General features: G+C 39.2%; 1 protein-coding gene across 5 annotated transcripts in view; it reads left to right on the forward strand.

Moving 5' to 3' along the window:
- Window positions 1-19,066, forward strand: part of PDE4D (phosphodiesterase 4D) — a 386,722-nt gene that overhangs the window by 286,779 nt on the left and 80,877 nt on the right. For all 5 annotated transcript variants that reach the window (XM_051788281.1, XM_051788282.1, XM_051788285.1 and 2 more), the window contains 2 exons: window positions 2,731-2,804; window positions 4,039-4,088. In XM_051788281.1, the coding sequence (XP_051644241.1) occupies window positions 2,731-2,804; window positions 4,039-4,088 (124 nt within the window). The remainder of the gene's footprint in view (window positions 1-2,730; window positions 2,805-4,038; window positions 4,089-19,066) is intronic.

Here is a 19,066-nt window from a genome sequence, read left to right on the forward strand (position 1 = left end):
AGGACATAGTCTTAAGCTGCACCAGGGGAGGCTTAGGTTGGACATTAGGAGGAATTTCTTCATGGAAAGGGTGATTAGACATTGGAATGGACTGCCCAGGGAAGTGGTGCAGTCACTGTCCTTTCAGGTGTTTAAGAGAAGACTGGACATGGCAATTAGTTGCATGCTCTAGTTGACAAGGTGGTGATCAGTCAAAGGTTGGACTTGATGATCTCAAAGGTCTTTTCCAACGTAATTAATTTTGTGAGTCTGTGATTCTGTGATTCTGTGATCTTGTTCTATCACTTGTTACCTGGGAGAAAAGACTGACCTGCACCTGTCTACAACTCCTTTCAGGTAGTTGTAGAGAGTGATAATTTTTTTATGTCACTGTTCCCTGGGAATGCAAATCTGATGGCATATATTTTTATTCCTTGCTGAATGTAAAATATGTAACTGTGCCTCCTTTTCTCCAGACTAAACAACTCCAACTCCCTTAGCCTCTCCTTGTAAGACTTGTGTTCCATTAATGCTAAAAGCATCTAGGATGCTGGGCAGGTACTGGACATTTCACTCCTGGACCTAAAGAATAAAGAGGAGATACAAAACAACAGTCAAGACTCTGCTTTCTGAAAAAAGGACAGATTCATATTATTTCAGACATTAGAAAATTCTGGTTATGTGTACACATAGAGACACACCCTTGCAGCCTGTCTGGGACCTGAGCATGGGTCCAGCAAGTCTCGTTAGCCTCCACTCATAACTGGCCTTGAGCAACCTTGCAGCTCTGACCACTTCTTTTCTCGGCGCCCCTGCTGTTTAATGTCCTGTTATTTCAGATCCAAAACATACCTAAGCTAGCTTCATGTTTTCAGATGGCAATGTGTCTAGCCTACTAACCTGTCTGAAACTGCTCTGTGCAGCAAGTACAGAGCCATTCATTGCCATTCAGAACAAGCAGATCGGAGAAGCATGGCTATACCTGAGGTCACTTTCTGAGGAGTCACTTCATTACCTTAATTATGTGCTTCCAATTCTCAGTGCACCTGCATATGCAGCCAGTTTGAGTCCAACAGGGTTTATTGAGTAGGAACTTGAAGCCAGGAAAACTGACTATATTTTTTCATGCCCTGGAACAGCTCTGGAAGCCACATAGATACCTTTCTCTGAAAATACTAGGACACACAAACCATCTCAGCATCCTGACACATGTAAACTGAACCCAGGCAGATGGACAAAAGAGAAGTAAAAATGGACTGCAGTCACTAAAATGAGCCTCTTAATAGCCAAACTTCTTCTTTATGCTTTCCTTTTCCTTCTACCTTCAACTCATACTTTCCTTTTACAATATTTTCATGCTTCAGTACTTTTTCACTGTATTTGAAGTATTTGTTTTTGGATCTCTGAACTCCAAGATCATCTTTCACCTGCCCAGTTCATGCCTGATTTCCATCTGTCTACATGCAACATCTAAATACAATATTTTTTAATGTCACTGTTCCCTGGGAATGCAAATCTGATGGCATATATTTTTATTCCTTGCTGAATGTAGAATATGTAACTGTGCCTCCTGATCTTTGGAAAGAAAAACATAATGAAATTAATACCATCTAGTTAAACAAATGTATTTTTATTATCTCATTTGGTAATTACTTACAATAGCTTGAACACTGCCAGTTATTATTAACTTCTGAATATTTTCTGTTACAGGCTTTCATTAATTTATTCTTTTCAGTCTCCCATCTCCTTCCTATCTCCTATATAAATTTAAGGTGCTATGAAAAGAGGGTTGTGTCCTCCTCAAATCAGACCTCTAAAACCCAAATTCCCATTCCTGCTTTCATTATCCCTCTGGTGAGTTCACCAGCCCAGTCTGGGCTGGGAAACAAAAATGGGCAACTTCTGCAGACACACCAGTGGTTAGTGTGTCTGCTTCCTCCCAGTTCCAGCATGGTTCCAAAGAACTCATGGTTCCTGTCTGACATCAACTGAACTAGCTCTCTCTTGTTAGAGAGGTTCATCTTATTATGCTTATGTGGTACAAAATTTATTGCATTTATCCATCTGCCTTCAGAAGAGAGTGCCTGTGCCACTTATAACAAGAAAACACTCCTCTACTGCATCTACTATATGATATCTTGCATGAAATTAAGTCCAGAAAGGAAGTAGTTTTTCTTTTCCCAATGTGTAAAGTTTGTAAGAACTTTACAGTGCAGCCATTTTCCCTCTTCTGAGGTGATACCTTCCTCTTTTTCTGGTCTTCTGCACTAAGTCCTCAAATCAACTGTGCATCTTAAAGGAGACACATATATTTTTCCTGGCAGTCTAGACAATCTTATTCCCTTTGGAGTTTGTGGGGACTGAATGGCAAATGGAAGATTCTCTAATTATTTCTTATGCATGAAGTATGAGGCTTGAAAGGGCTAAGATCTTCCAAACTCAAACACTTTCATGGTAATTTTAAAGAAATAAGTAGTATTCTAAAATGAAAAACTTTCCTCCTTCTCAAGTAAGCTTGCCTTTATCAAACAATGAGTTGTTTATGGGGAAAAAAAAAGAAATAAACTATGCTCTCCTATTACAGACATGTTATTGTTAAATAATGGTCAAAGGCTGCAGACTAACCAACCCTGGAAACCTTTTACAGTTGTTTTGCAATGCCCTTTCCTTTTTCGTTCAGCACAGTGGAGCAGAGAGAAATCAGTCTCACTTGTGCAGACATTTATACTGAAATCACTTTGTCTGTTCCAGGTGCTGGCCAGCCTGCGTACTGTACGGAATAACTTTGCTGCATTAACCAATTTACAAGATCGGGCACCCAGCAAGTGAGTGTCATTTTTTGGCCCCTGAAATTTTTGCAGTGATACTTTTTAATGTAAACTGAAAATGATGATTAGATGTTACAGATTTCAGCCTGTGCCACTGAACCTGCATAAAATGTGCATGAGTAATAGCTTATTAATCCCTTGAAGATGTTATTCTTGGTAGCTGAGACAAAAGCCCCCTTGCCTTCTAACTGATCTTGCATTGCTGTCCTCACATAAACTTGGAGTGGTTTTGTGCAACTATATGATTTTCAATAAATTGGTCATATGTCAAAGATCATTCAAAGATGATTCAGGCACAGTCTGAGTCTTGCAAATGATCCTGAGTAAGCAGACAGCTTCAGTCAGTGAGAGCTGCTTGCATGATCTGAACCTAGAACTCTGCCTAACTCATCCAAGATAGTGACATCCCACTCATGCAGAGTAATTCATAATTATAATAAATGAGGCATTATAAATATGATCTTTCTCCAGTCATGTTACAGAGTCACAGTGAACATGAATGTTACCTACACTGGCAAATTTCATAGTGCAGTCATTTCTCTCACCCAAAATGTGCATTCTAGAGCTTAGAAGTAATTAGCATTCCAAAGACAGTTGCCTACCATTGCATATGCAATGCTACCAGAAGGTATTTCCATGTCTCTTTGTTGGAATATGCAGACCTTAGGTGTTCCCTGCTTTCACTCATCCATAACTCACATCCCTATGCAGCTGTGTCAGTCCAATATCTTATAGCGTTCTTCAATGGGCAAAACATTCCACTGAACTGTTTGCCTTAAAGCTTATTGTGAAACGTAGATGCAAAAAAATGTGTGAAATGTACAGAAAAAATAATAGAGTGAAAAATAATTAAAAGAAACATTTCAAGTCAGAGAATATGGGAAGCACAAGACTTGTTAGAATAATGCTAACTCTGTATATAAATCATATTTTAAACTAGGTAGAAGCTCTGTGTATGATTCGGCAGGCTTTTAATAAACTTCTAAGTTCCTAAAATATTCCTATCTTAGAGTTCCCAATCTGCAGAGAGGTTTCAGAGAGGTCAGTTAGGAATTCTGTTCTACACCAGAAAGAAATATCTGCTGTAAATGAACTTTGGCAATGCCAGCGTAGTCCATTCCAAAATAATTTCCCAAGGTTTTTTTTCCCAATATTTTCTATTATATTGTTCAAGGATTTAGTCATCTCTGAGTTTATCAGGCTTAGACCTTTTTTATTTTCTTTTCAATAGACGATCACCAATGTGTAACCAACCATCTATTAACAAAGCAACTATAACAGGTAAGAAGAATTTATTTATAAAACCGTCTCACTGAACACTGCATTTTATAAAAATAACCTTATATTGTCTCCTTGTATATCTCCTTATATGTTTTATTAAAGAGGTTTTGAGTCATGTCATGACTCAAATTGGTGACTTTTAGTGTTCTATCATGTTAGCTTTTGATTTCTGTCTTATTAACCTGGTTTTAATTTAAGTTCTTTCCCAATTCTTTTTTCTTATATAGCAGTGTGTGACTGTTTCATTATTACATTCATTAGTACCTTCTTGTAATGAAACCTAGTAGAAAAAACTGGTATGAGGAATGTATCGATCTTTCTTTTTGGGATATAGAGTTCTGTAGCTATAAAGGGGCAAAGTCTTTGCATTACAAGCACTTAGGCAATGAGAAGAAATTATCAAAACTGACTTTTCTGATTTAGGATGGTAAATTCTATTTCTATAACATTTGTAGTTAAGACAAAAAAGTAATTTCCTTTTAAAAGACTATTATTTCTAAGGAAACATTAACTAGCACTGTAAATTATGTGAATACTTTGGAAAATTCTACCCTACAGCACTTTTGGTTATTGTTTTGGTAACTTGGTTTTGGTCATCTTTATGAGAATACAGTTTATTTGACCCGATATTTTTTGCATCATGTTAGTTCACATGTTCTTACACTTAGTAATTTTCCAGGTAGTTACTTTCTCTATCATGTTCTGTCAGAGTGAAAGAGCATTTGCTTTGCCTCTTGATGAAAGTATAAAGACAGTTACTAAACAGGCAAATTATCATTTAAACCAAAGCCAGAAACATAATTTTCCATAATTTTCAAAATACCTTTTGCCTTTTTAATTATATGATAGCTTTGTAATTCAAGGAAGAAATGCTACTTCCCCAATTTTGAGAAGAAGCGTGCCTTTATAATGTTCAATAGTTTCTGTCTTTAGGCTCTGAAATATGTTAAAATGGATGGTGTTTTTCAGCTAACCTACCACAATATCCATATTTACCTCAAAAGAACACAATCGTGGCAGTTCTGTACAGCTTTATTCTCCTAGGAACTAATCATGCAACATGACCATTTGTGTATAGGGCTTAACAGGAAACAGAAGGTTAAGTCTTCAAATCTATAAACAGAAAGGCATCCTTGTTTAAGAATGTTCTGCAATCACACTTAAATTCATGTAAATTAAATAAATAAATAGAAAGAAGATAGATAGATATAAATAAATTATAATCACGATCCTTTGTTAATATATTCCTTTAAGAGGTAATTGGTTTCAAATTGCTCTCCATAAGCCATTACTTGAAAATACTCCATACTCGAAATAGGACTCCTTCTTTGGTTTCAAGGGACTAACTTTAGAAAGCCCATTACACAGTAAAATTTGTGACAATAAATAAATACAATATCCACAAGAGCAGATGTGCATACATGTGAACACACAGCGGGCCTACCTCACATGCTCTCCCCCAGTCACTTGCCTGAGGTCAGCTTCTTTTCTCCAGCAGGAGAAGCTGCTCAGACAGCAAGACCAAGGATAGTCTCTGTTGGAAGATGCTGTTGCTCTTTTTAAATTCTCCCTGATCTGAAGGTTTCCATTCAATTAATCCTTAGAGGATATTTACATATCATCCAAAATTTTAATGTTTAGAAGGAAGGTGGTACAGTAAGGGCTGCAATTAGAAAATGCTTCTTTGCCAATAAATTCAAAGGAAGCAAGAAAAGGCAAAGAATACTAAGGATAATTTAATCTAATTTAGTTTTATCTGATTTCTCAGAGATGCTGCTGGAATTGCTGTGCCCAAATTATGCATTGGACTGGATGTGCTGGGGTTCTGTGCATTGGTGGATATAAGTGGTTGAAAGACTTTAACGATAAAGAAAAAATATTAAGCCAGTATAAAGCACGAAAATGGCTACAATTCATTCTGGAGACTGAGGCTGGATACTATTTTGCATGAATAGGTTTGCCTACTCTTAGTTACAGCCTGGTTTTGGTATTTCCATGGCAACAAAGTTCATGGCATAGGCACAGAAGTATGCATGGTTATGTCCTTGGGGCATACAAAATCCTAGTAAAACACCTTGCATTACAGCACTATGTTAAGTATTGTAAACACTTTTCCTGCTCTTCACAGAATATTTGAAAACCCTTTCAGACACTACTAAGCTTTTTGAATGGGGAATGTTCAAAATGTAGCTTGTGCAGATCCTTCCTGCTGAGAAATCCTCCTGGTTGTGCTGTTTTCAGAGTTTGTGTCATGGAAAACCCAGAACAATACACTAGACAGGTAGAGCCTTATCACATCATCCAGACAGCTCAGCTAGCAATCTCATTGGGAACTGATCACCAGTGTAACAAACTAGGTAACAAACAGAGTCACTAAACTATATAAAACATAAACCAGAAAACAGACACTTAAGATGGAGATTTTATGTTACTAAGCTTCCTGGAAGACATGTCTTTGGGAAGACTCTGTCTGAGGAAACGGATGATCACAGGAGGGAACTACTGCAGAAGATATGGGGGAAACAACAAGAGAAATATGAAAAGGAATTTGGTAAAGCTAAGTGACTAAAATAGTAAGAGCAAAATTCCTATTTTAAGAATTCACCCAGAGGCACAAATTTGTTGACAAAATACCTTAGCAAAAAATGAAGAAACTGTCAAATTGAGAAGTCAGGTAGCACAGGAATCATATGTTCAAATTCTTAGGAGCAACAGCAACCATGGTGGCCTTAAAATTTACAGTGATTTTTTAATGTAAATATGTAGAAGTTGATGATCAAAATAAAATCTATACAATATATCCACATGAATGCATTTTGTAGCTTTATTGATAGAAGCTAATGAATATCAATGACATACTTGAAATTCAGTATCAGCCAATTGTGCTATACCATACTGAGTACTCCTTTTGCAGACAGATTGGGGGTGAAATGGGAGCTTTTTCTGTAACAACAGACCTTTTAGATTGTACTTTTCGTACTTGCTTTAGACTCTAGGCTGTAAATATCTATTTTATCTATAGTCAGTGTGAATAAGAGCACATGAAAACTTACTTCTGTTAGATGTTGTCTTCAAAGGGAGATGAATTCCTCCCTAAAAGTGCCATCTCTCTCCCATGACTGAGACCAGCCTGGGATAACTCTGTTTGCTATACAGTACTTCCATGTTTGGTGTTCTGTACTTCTACTAGAAGAGAGGTTCCTCTCACTATGAATCATATTTTCTGGGCCGTGACCAAGAGGTCACTTCTGTTTCATTTCAAGTGGACATAGTTCTCTTAACACAACTAGTGAAATATAAATGTTTTGTTTTCAAAAAAAATGAAACTATCTGTGACTCAAGGATTGAACTTGCAGGTTTTATACTACAATTCTGTCCTCTCATCCAGATCACACTTTCTGAGTTTGCCTTTGAGGAGATTGTGAGAGACAGTGTTGAAAGACTTGCTGAAGCTGAGTTAGAAAATATTCACTGCTCTCTCCTCATCCATTCAGGTAGTTGTTTCATTGTAGATGGCAATCGGGTTGGTCAAGCATGATTTACCTTTAGTCAATCCATGCTGCCTACTCCTGATCACCTTCTTGTCACCCATGTGGCTAAATGGCTTCTAGAAGGAGTAGCTCCATCTTTTCCAGGGATTGAGGTGAGGCTGACTGGCTGGTAGTTCCCTCAGTCCTCCTTCTTACCCTGTTTGCAGATAGGGGTGATATTTGCTTTCTTCCCATCCTCAGGCACCTCTCCTGATTGCCATGACCTTTCAAAAGTGATCATGAGCAGCTTCACTATGGTTTCCAACAGCACTCATGGATGCATCCTGTCAGGGCATATGGACTTGTGGATGTCAAATTTGCCTAGGTGTTCTCCAACCCAATCCTCCTTGGCCAAGAGAGGATTCTTTTACCCAGATCTCCTGGGTCAGAGATGCCTGAGGGCCGGTATTGTCAGTGAAGACTGATGCAAAGAAGGCATTCAGTAACTCTGTCTTCTCTGCATTGTCTGTTACCAGGGCCCCCCTCCATTTAGTACCAAAGTAGTCTTTGTTTTCATTTTGTTATTGATGTATTTGAAAAAGTCATGTTTGGGATTCTGCCATAGCACAACAAGGAATAAAGTAAACATGAGAACAGGAGTGGACAAAAAAATCAAAACCATACCAAACCAACAAATAAGCAAACAAGAAAACCCCAAACAAAACCAAAACCAAACCAAACAAAATGTCCAACAACAACAGCAACAACAAAAGTATTCCTATGGTAAACTGCAATGTCAAACCTTTTTGGCAGAGGTGATGTAAAATGCCTGAAATCCTCATTCAAATTTATTGATTGAAGGGTGCTTTCCTGAAGCACTGGAGAAACCTGACAGCCTATTTTGAAAGAGGGATTTGTTTGATAAATTGGCCTTTGTTCTTTGTGTAGTATGTTGAGTGATATGTAAATGTTCTGTTCCTTGTACTTTTGCTTATACCCATACACCTATGGATATTTTGAATGCATTTAACTCACTTCAGTCAATTTTTTTTATTTCACTGTAAATAGCACAGACACATTCTCAAGTGTGAATGTGATTTGTAGCATTTTCACCTAATTCAGACAGTGGTAGATGCCATCTGTTATTTGAGAAGTTAGCACATATGTATCTGCAGACTCACAGCAGGTTAACAGTATACATCACCAGTGGTTGAATTCAAAATTTGCAAGTGCTTATATGCACAGAAATCACTGGCACACACATGCCAGTACACTTCAGTTTACTTCCTAGGGGACTTTGTGTAATACTCACATTTAGGACCAGAATTCTCACTAAGAGTCAGTTAAATGTGCCCTTTTAACTTCTCCGAATGCTTTTAAAATTCCCTTTCTTTGTAAATTGCATGAAGACATCAATATTCATTACAACTGTTTCCTCAAATGGACCCAAACATAACATTCTTTTGTTTAGTGTGGATTTTAATATGTGAAGAGTAGTAGAACAAGAGAGAAGAATTGACAAACTGGATAAAACTATATTCATGTTAACGAAGTCCTGAAAATGTGGTTTTTTTGAAGATACTCACAGCACATATACATGTTAAGTGCTGCTTGTCACTGTCAGTCAGATAAATAAGTATGTATCATTTTATTACTTCTGTCCAACTCAATTCCTTCCTGGATGAAAAACTGAATATAAGCTAACAGTGCGTGCTTACAACCAGTCACAAAAAGCTAATCACACCTGCTCTGCATCAGAAAAGTATGTCCAGCAGATCATGTTTTCATAGACCTCACCTGGGGCACTGCATCTAGATCTAGGGCCCCCAGCATAAGAAAGACTCATACCTTCTCAAGCCAGTCCAAAGAAGGACAGGAAGATGATCAGAGAGGGCTGGAGCACCTCTTCTGTGAAGAAAGGCTGAGAGAGTTGTTCTGTATGGGGAACCAGAGGAGGCTCCAGAGGAGGTGACATTACTGCAGCCTTCCAGTACTTAGAGGGGCCTATAAGAAAGCTAAAGAGGGACTATTTCCTATAGGAAAGCTGAAGAGGGACTATTTACAAGGGTGTGTAGTGATAGGACAAGGGGGAATGGCTTTAAGCTGAAGGAGGGCAGGTTTAAATTAGATATTAGGAAGAAATTCTTTACTGTGAGGGTGGTGAGGCACTGTGGGGTGGAACAGGTTGCTCACAGAAGCTGTAGATGCCCCATCCCTGGAAGTGTTCCAGGCCAGATTGCATGAAGGTCGGAGCAACCTGGTCTAGTGGAAAATGTTGGATCTAGATGATCTAGATGATCTTTAAAGTCTCTTCCAACTCAAACCATTTAATGTTTCTATGAATTCTAATAGTAGATAAAGAACCCCAGATTTATATTTTGGAGTCCAGAGCATACACAGATTTAGCTTCCCTTGAAATCCCTCCAGCTGGTCCATGTAGTTCAGTAGCCAATTAGGAATGCAGATGTCCCTTGTTTTAGCTAGTTTCAGCGATTTCATTTTTGCAAAATAAGCTCACAATTTGCTAACAAATGTATGGAATACAGGATTGACAATCATCAGTTTTAGTGGAGTTGAACCAATTCTAGAGGAGTTGAATGAATTCCCCATCATTACAGTACAAAACACTTTAAGTAACCTGTATATTGTTTTCTTAAACAATGAATAATATTTTGCAGATTTGGAAAACAGCAACATTTACATCATCTACTCCTTTCAGTTAATCATTAAAGCCGTTATCTAGAACATGATAACTAAACAGAGGGTTATCTCATTTATAGCTTTGTTAACCACAATAAAAACAAAATCATATAGCTCTGTGAGATACAGGACACAAATTACATTCAGACTGAAATTCATTCATACATCTCCTGACCATAGTAAGCAAGGTACACAGCTGACAGGTAAGGAATTGGAGAGACAGGAGTCTGCTCCCCCCCCAGTCTTTCACAGTCACTTTGTCACCTTTGGGGATGAACTACCAGCTTTATCCCTTGCACATGCAGAGTTTGTGAGCATTTGATATTACTAAATGGAGGCTATATTTGCTTACATTCAGAAAAAAATAGCCCTCTGTGTCACAGTTGATGTAGCACTTTCATGTGCTATAATAAAAACATATCTGCTCAAAATGGGTAATTTAAAAACATAACTATTGAACTGTTTTTTCTTTCAAAGGTAACAGTATTTTTGCCTCCAGTTCATCCCCTTCAGTTTAGGGAAAAGGTTGTTAATTGACAGGATACAACTGTAAAGGCTTACTGAATGCTCTCTCCATCTTCACAGAATCATAGAATCATAGAATAAGCCAGGTTGGAAGGGACCTCTGAGATCATCAAGTCCAAGCCTTGATCCACTACCACTGTAGTTAGTAGACCATGGCACTGAGTGCCACATCCAGTCTCATCTTAAAAACCTCCAGAGACGGAGAATCTACCACTCCCCTGGGCAGCCCATTCCAATGCCTGATTACTCTCTCTATAAAGAATTTCTTCCTAATATCTCACCTAAACCTCCCCAGCACAGCTTAAGACCATGCCCTCTTGTCTTACTGATAGCTGCCTGGGAGAAGAGATCAACCTCCACCTGGCTACAACCTCCCTTCAGGGAGTTGTAGAGAGTGATGAGGTCTCCCCTGAGCCTCCTCTTCTCCAGGCTGAACAGCCCCAGCTCCTTCAGCCTCTCCTCATAGGACTTGTGTTCCTGTCCCTTCACCAGCCTTGTTGCTCTTCTCAGGACCTGCTCCAGCACCTCAATATCCTTCCTGAACTGAGGGGTCCAGAACTGGACACAGTACTCCAGGTGTGGCCTCACCAACACTGAGTACAGGGCAAGAATCACTTTCCTGGTCCTGCTGGCCACACTGTTCCTGATACAGGCCAGGATACCATTGGCCTTCTTGGCCACCTGGGCACACTGCTGGCTCATGTTCAGCTTCCTGTCAATCCAAACTCCCAGCTCCCTCTCTGCCTGGCTGCTCTCCAGCCACTCTGTGCCCAGCCTGTAGCTCTGCTTGGGGTTGTTGTGGCCAAAGTGCAGGACCTGGCACTTGGCACTTGGCCTCATCCTGTTGGAATCAGCCCAACTTTCCAGCCTGTCCAGATCCCTCTGCAGAGCCCTCCTGCCTTCCAGCAGATCAACACTCCCCCCAAATTGGTGTCATCTGCAAATTTGCTAATGGTACACTTGATCCCCTCATCCAGATCTTCAGTGAAGACATTAAAGAGAACTGGGCCCAGCACTGATCCCTGGGGGACACCACTAGTGACCGGCTGCCAACTGGATGCAGCACCGTTCACCACCACTCTCTGGGCCCGGCCCTCCAGCCAGTTCCTAACCCAGCACAGAGTGCCCCTGTCCAAGCCATGGGCTGCCAGCTTTTCCAGGAGAATGCTGTGGGAGACGGTGTCAAAGGCTTTGCTGAAGTCCAGACAGACCACATCCACAGCCTTCCCCCCATCCACCAGGCGGGTCACCTGATCATAAAAGGAGATCAGTTTGGTCAGACAGGACCTGCCCTTCCTAAACCCATGTTGGCTGGGTCTGATCCCTTGTCCATCCTGTAGGTGCTGTGTGATTGCACTGAGGATGATCTGCTCCATAACCTTGCCAGGCACTGAGGTCAGGCTGACGGGCCTGTAGTTTCCTGGGTCCTCCTTCTGGCCCTTTTTGTGAATGGGCGTGACATTTGCCAACTTCCAATCATCTGGGACCTCCCCAGTGAGCCAGGACTGTTGGTAGATGATGGGGAGTGGCTTGAGGAGCTCTTCTGCCAGCTCCCTCATCACCCTTGGATGGATCCCATCTGGTCCCATAGACTTGTGAGGATCCAAGTGGCTCAGCAGGTCGCTAACTGTTTCCTCCTGGATTACAAGGGGGCTATTCAGTTTCTTATCTCTTTCTACAAGCTCCAGAAGCCAGCTGTCCTCAGGACAACCTGTCCTACTGCTGAAAACTGAGGTAAAGAAGGTGTTAAATACCTCAGCCTTTTCCTCATCTTAGATAACTATGTTCCTGCCCATGTCCAATAAAGATTGGAGGTTTTCCTTGCCCCTCCTTTTGCTATTGATGTATCTGTAGAAGGACTTTTTGTTATCCTTCACAGAAGTGGCAGGATTAAGTTCAAGTTGTGCCTTCATCTCTCTAATTTTCTTTCTACATGACCTAACTATATTCCTAAACTCTTCCTGAGTAGCCAGCCCTATTTTCCGTAATCAGTAGGCTCTCTTTTTCACACTAATTTCCTTCAAAATCTCCAAAAGTTTTCTAACTGAAAGACTTCAAATTAAATCTATATGTAGTGCTCATTTAGGCTCAGTGGGCTTGTTAAACCTTACTTGAGGCAGAACAGCAGAAAGAAGACTGACAAGGTTTTGAATCACATAAGCTGTTTATGTATCATCTCACATTCAAGGAAGTGAATAAAATCGGGGTACAAAATAGCTGTATATTTGAATACTGCCCTTCCACACTGATACCTGATAGACAAATATACAAGCTTTCATAAAATAACAAGTTAAACAGAGAAGTACAGTCATAGTTTACAACATTCCTGGCAAGGATATCTATGTAATTGAAGCTAACCACCCACGAATCAAAAATTAGGAAATAACAGTAGTTGTTTTCAAGTGTGTAAACAACAACACTTGGCTCTTATGTATGACTTTAAATTTTTCAAGTTTGTTTCAGTGGAAATGTGTGGGGTTATCAAAGTGGATAGAGACTAGAATGCATCATAGGGCTGACCTCTACTTGTTATCTTCACCCAGCATTTCAGGTTACTTTTCCTTCACACTGCAATGTAGTACAGCCTTGATTGACTCACACATTTTGGAGTTAGAATAGGGATTAATTTAAAAATAAAACAAGGGGCATAGTCAATCTCCACATCAATAATCTGATATGCAACCCAACATAGATCTTTGTTTCTTACATTTAAACTGGTCTTATATTTTGCTGCATCAGTAGAAGTCCTTATATCACCATTTGACCCAAACTGCCTATTTCACTGGTGAGACAGAGAGGGTGACGAGCTTCATGTGCTTCTTCTCCTTTCAGCCTGTGTCACAGGCACTGGTAATTGAGAATTGTACATGAACCCGTGCTGTATTTACTGAGTGTGCTAGTTTAAAGGTAAACTGGCAGGGGAAATGAAGCTAACTCATAAGAGAGATTATAAATCAGGATAACAATTTAATAAAACAATACAATAAATATGACTATACAGACAAACAATTGGTTTTAACCCACAAACCCCAAATGTATAACCCAGCGCCCTGGGGCATAAACAGAGTGGTGTTCATTGGACCCCCTGAGTCCAAAATAAAAGGAGAGGGAAAAACCTGTTGGTGAGAGTGCTGTTGCAGTCTGGTCAAGGGTGGTGATTGCAGTCCGGTCGAGAGTGGTGGTTGCAGTCTGGTTGAAAAGTGGTGGTTGCAGTCCAGTCAAGAGTGGTGGTTGCAGTCTGGTTGAGTGGTGGTCACAGTCCTTCTCTGGATCCCAAAAGTGGTTAAAAAAGTCCCAAGGCTCCAAGATTATACAGATCCTCCAGTTCAGGCGGGAATGCTCAGTACCTCTCTCAGGGCGGGGAGTTCCACAATGGGTGTGAGGACAGGAGCATCCTCCTGTCTCACAGGCCTCTTAACACCCAGTTTATAGCCTGAGGAGTCAGGCTGCTCTGGGCAGAGGGTGTAAATGGTCTATTGATAACAGTTTCTGGGAAATGGCATGGAAGGCTATAGAATACACAGTTTTGGGTTACACCCATCCAGTGATGAACTGGTCCCAGCTGTTCTAACTAGGAAACTGAGTGATAACAACAGCAGAACAACTGAAAAGAATAAAAGGTGGTTTGGTTTGTACGACCAACTTGAGAAGAATCAGCAAAAATAGGACTCTTGCCTGTGTCATTTTTCTCATTCCCATTACAAATGGGATGATGAATATAGAAAATAAAACTGGGCAGATGTGGCTTCAGGTTGGCATCCAACATTGGATGTATGTTGGAGTGCACCTTCATTTCACACTTCATTCGGCTTCTGACTTTTCTGATCAGGGAAACATTATCCTTTGTCCAATTGAAAAGACGGATTTGAAAGTAGATCTCTCTTCCATTAATAGATTACTGAGAAATTGACCTATTCAAGCCTATTCACTTTCCTTAGTATTCATTTAAAAATTAAGGGCTTCTGCATTGAGATTGGATCACCCATTGAAGTGCGTAAGTTCTGCTTTTATTATATGCAGGTTCCTGAGTAAGGAGCCCAAACACAGCAGTGGATCAGAGCAGCCAGCAGCCATGGTCAGGCAACCCTGGAGACAAGTTACAACAACAAAACCTCCTTTTTCCTTGTTCTCTCTCTGACCTAATGTGTTTTGTACTACATTCTGCAAAGTGACTCATCTTTGGCTGAAAGATGTAATTCCAGGTCTCCTGGTAGGAAAATCAATTTGTGACTTCTTTCTCAGAAACTAGGATTAAAAAATTCAAGAATAAGCAATGCCTAAAACAGTCTTCTGCTCTCAGGCTAGAAGTTACAACGTATTCTTGCAAATAGACTTCCTGATGTTAGGTAACTCACCTCAGAAGACATGTGGTGGTTGGAACTGAGAAGCATGGAAGTAATTGGTCAGCATGGACGCAACCAATGGCACAGTCATGTAATCAGACATGCCCCTGTTTTCATGCTTCCAGTTGGCTGGCTCATTATCAGATGCCCCTGAACAACCAAAGACATTCCTTAGAGCCAGGGGAGGCAAGCAGATGTCTCAGGCAATCCACATGCTCTGCAGAGGCCCTAACCCCCCACACTGCCTGGACAAAATCTTTAGAGTCATCCAATAGACATCACCTTGGTGTTGATATTCATAAAAGACACACCAGCAGTGGGCAGCTTAACATAGTCCCAAATATTCTAAAGTATTTTCTAGCAGAAACCTGCCAGGAAAAGCTGCAGCAAGAATTTTACCAAACTTACTTTTGGGACTTTGGAGGAATAAGAGCCAATAGTTCTTACTAGAGAGTTTTCATTTGAAATCTTAAAAGTGCCGAGGTATGACTTTAGAGTTTCTTAATCAAACACAAGTCATAGTATTCAGTCAAGTTTGTATAGCTTTATGGCTCTTACTTTCTGTTAATAGAATTGGAAAATTTGTGTGTTTTTATCATAGTGCTTAATCAGCTCATAGTTAAGAAGATTCATCTGTCTTGTATAGTGGCAAACCTTTTTTTGTACCAGGAATGTCTTGGTTTTATCCCCATCATAATGAGATTCTGAATTAATGAAGCAGCTATGGCCATATGCATAAAGTTTTAGTTGTTACTAAATACTAAAAATTACTCCCAAATATTTACATTAAAATGCTGAAATAAAATTGCCAATCCAATTAATTATTCTGTCCCCATGCAATATTGTAAATTAATTTATGCAACTGATATCTATATTTGAAAGTGTAAATTAGATAAGAAGCTAAATGAATGCTAAGCCAAAAATGAAGATGACAGACATTAATTTAAGGGAGTCTCTCCTAAATTATAGGATAATATGATAGAAATAAAAGGTTTCTTTCCTTAATAATAATGAACAAGGTAGGATTAGATCCAAGTAAGTGAATTTTAACACTAGGTAACTTACTTCTGTGCTAAAAAAACATGAATTAAATCAGGAGTATATTACAGAAGTGACTAGTGGATTAGCCAGTTTTTAAAAATTCCCCTTGCATGAAGTAAGTTATATGCTAATAGCTTACTTTGTGGATGTGCTGTAAGTACTATTGACTAATTAATCTTTAATTGAAGGAGTGCAAAGATGAGCAGAATAAAAAGCCCAGGAAGAAGACAGTGCCAAAGAAAAGAAGGAGAGAAATCAAAAACCAGTTTGACATAGCCTCACTACCTGAGCTAAGTAAATGTCATCAGTGGGATTCAGAAAGGTCCAACAGATGATGGCAGGCAGCTAGTGGGAAAGAAACCAATATTTGCTTGGGGAAGAACACTTAATACTATTATTTTTATTATTATTATTATTGTAGATGTGTCTGTTATTTTTGCTATTAATATTACTGGGTTTGAATCTCACTTCTCAAAGGGGAAAAGCAAGATGAGAATTTTGGGAAGGTTTCATGCTTTTTAATTGGAGTGCAACAAATAGAACCAGTAGCAGTGGCAAATGAAACCTGCCTCCTAAACTGCATATCAGATAAAGAGGCTGTTTGTTTGAACCTTGTAATTCCTTATTCAGTCTTCAATTCCGAAAATCTGTCAGACACAGGAGATGGGCAGAGGAGGGTTATTCCTACAACAGTCTATGTTTTTGCAGTGCAAGGCAGAGAAAAACCAAGCAGCTGATACTATCTGACATAGACTTTCATACAGGAAAGCAATAGTCAGGTGGTTAAACCACTTAGTTCTCATGTGCTTCTGTTACTTGGAAACATGTGTAACCATATTACTGATCAGTCATAGATATTTGCTGTATGACACTGTGAAACCAAATGTGATTTCCTTGCTTTTGCTGATTCTCATAATGAAGTCTGCAAGCCTTTGTTTTCCTGAGTAAAACCTGAAACTGCAACGCCAATGAATCTTTTACAACACTCTTCTTTAGTCTAGTGCAGTTCTATCCTCCTTGCAGATTTATACTCCTTTAAGTTCCACATCTCATAACCTTCCCAGTTCATCTTATTTCTTCTTTAGCAGGAAGGGGTGACTGTATGATATGATGTGGTGAAAAGCCATAGTATGGGAAGACAGTAGGAAGGATAGGGTCCTTGTAGCCTCAGCACACATTCCAAAATAGAAGGGCACAATTCTGTTTCACAAATACTATTGTCTAAACATACCCACTGGAACACAGAGTTGATGCTCAAAGGAGTAAATGTTGTTTCAACAAATAACATGTTTGTGGTAAGACCCGGTGTGCTGAAATACTTGCCAGTTTTGCTTTGAAATCTCTTTTCTCCAAATATGGTGTTAGTCTTGTCTATAAAACACAGGCTATAAATATTGCACAGATTTTCCAATAATGTTGAAGACTGGTTGTTAAAATGAATAGGTATTTGTACTTCATAGTATACATAGGCTTACTTACAGACATTGACTTTTGGAAACTGAATGCTTTGATGGTTCTGTGAGAGGCAGTACTGTAGGCATTACTTCCAAACACAGCTCAATCCTGTAGAGCTGAATTATAAAACATCTACTATAGCCATGTTTCCTTCGCAAAATAAAAAATGTTTACATCAGTATTCTAAAGACTAAAATTCCATAGAAAAGAAGTCAAAATATAGTAAAATTTTTCACAATAACTATAGCACTGTGGCTGAAAATAACAACTCTATTGGCCAAAAATACACCATAAAAAACCCCTGCATTTCTCCCAAGAAGATGCTAGATGCTGCCTTCCAGAGGCAGTATTTCAATATGCTGGCTGCTACTGATAGAATAAATGTCTCAGTTTTAAAAAGGGGGATGAAAATTGATCATATGAAGATACAGGAATCCCATTTTAAAGACAACTTTTGTAGTTATATCTGTAGAAGTGTTCCTAAAACTAGACTGACATAATTTCCTTTGGAGTCACTTGTGGCATGAAAGAGCAATGAGTTAAAGCCTTATTTAAAAGTATTCAGGCCTACCATCTAAGGTCTGTAATGCATATTAGATAATTTAGTCAACTGAAAGAAGCATATACAGTATCTGTACTTTATATTTCTCAGGAGCCTTTTCTTTTCTGAAAATTTACAGATTTTCCATCTACACTTCCTGTAGAAGTGTTGGCAACAAGTGGGAATTTTTCTTTCATAGCTTGGAACCCAAGCAAAGAAGGCTACTTGACTTTCTCATGTTCTGTATGATTTCTCCAGGATTGCTTCTCACACTGATACATGGACTCATTCTGCTTCATTTTAAAATACTCAGTTGAGAGACACCCTCAAATTTCAATTAAATTGGTTTAAAAATCAACTGTTCTTCTTTTTAATTGCCTATGATTTAGACAACTACTTTAAGCCTTGTTTCAGAAAACTTGAGGCATGTATTTAGGTCCCATAGGTTTAAATGGGACATAGACTATGGTTCAACTTATATTTTTCAGCAAAAGGATTGGTTTATGTAATTCCCGAACCCCATCGCTCATTTCTTACCTCTTGCTACTCCTTGCAATATGCTATCAAATTGTCTGTACCAACAGAGGGTGAAATAATAATCAAGGAACCCAAAAGACTGAAAAATAACTTGCATTATTTTTCCTTTTTTTTTTTTTCAGTATGCAAGTTTTCCAGTTGATTCACCTCACACCTAGTCAAATACTTCTCTGAAAACAAATGAATAGGCTGATGCAAAGATAATTTGAGCAGCAAATGGTGGGATAGCCTGGCAACTTGAATGTAGCATAAGCAATACTACTGCAAAAAACTAGTAGTGGGTTTATGCAGGTTTCTGAAGATACGGATGTTTTAAGTGTTGCCTTAAGATCATTAGCTGCCATTGAAACCCTTAGCAGGCACAAG

Source organism: Manacus candei, unplaced genomic scaffold (genome assembly GCF_025592945.1).
Source record: "Manacus candei isolate 608988 ecotype Guabito, Panama unplaced genomic scaffold, ASM2559294v1 h1tg000024l, whole genome shotgun sequence".
NCBI classification, from domain to species: domain Eukaryota; kingdom Metazoa; phylum Chordata; class Aves; order Passeriformes; family Pipridae; genus Manacus; species Manacus candei.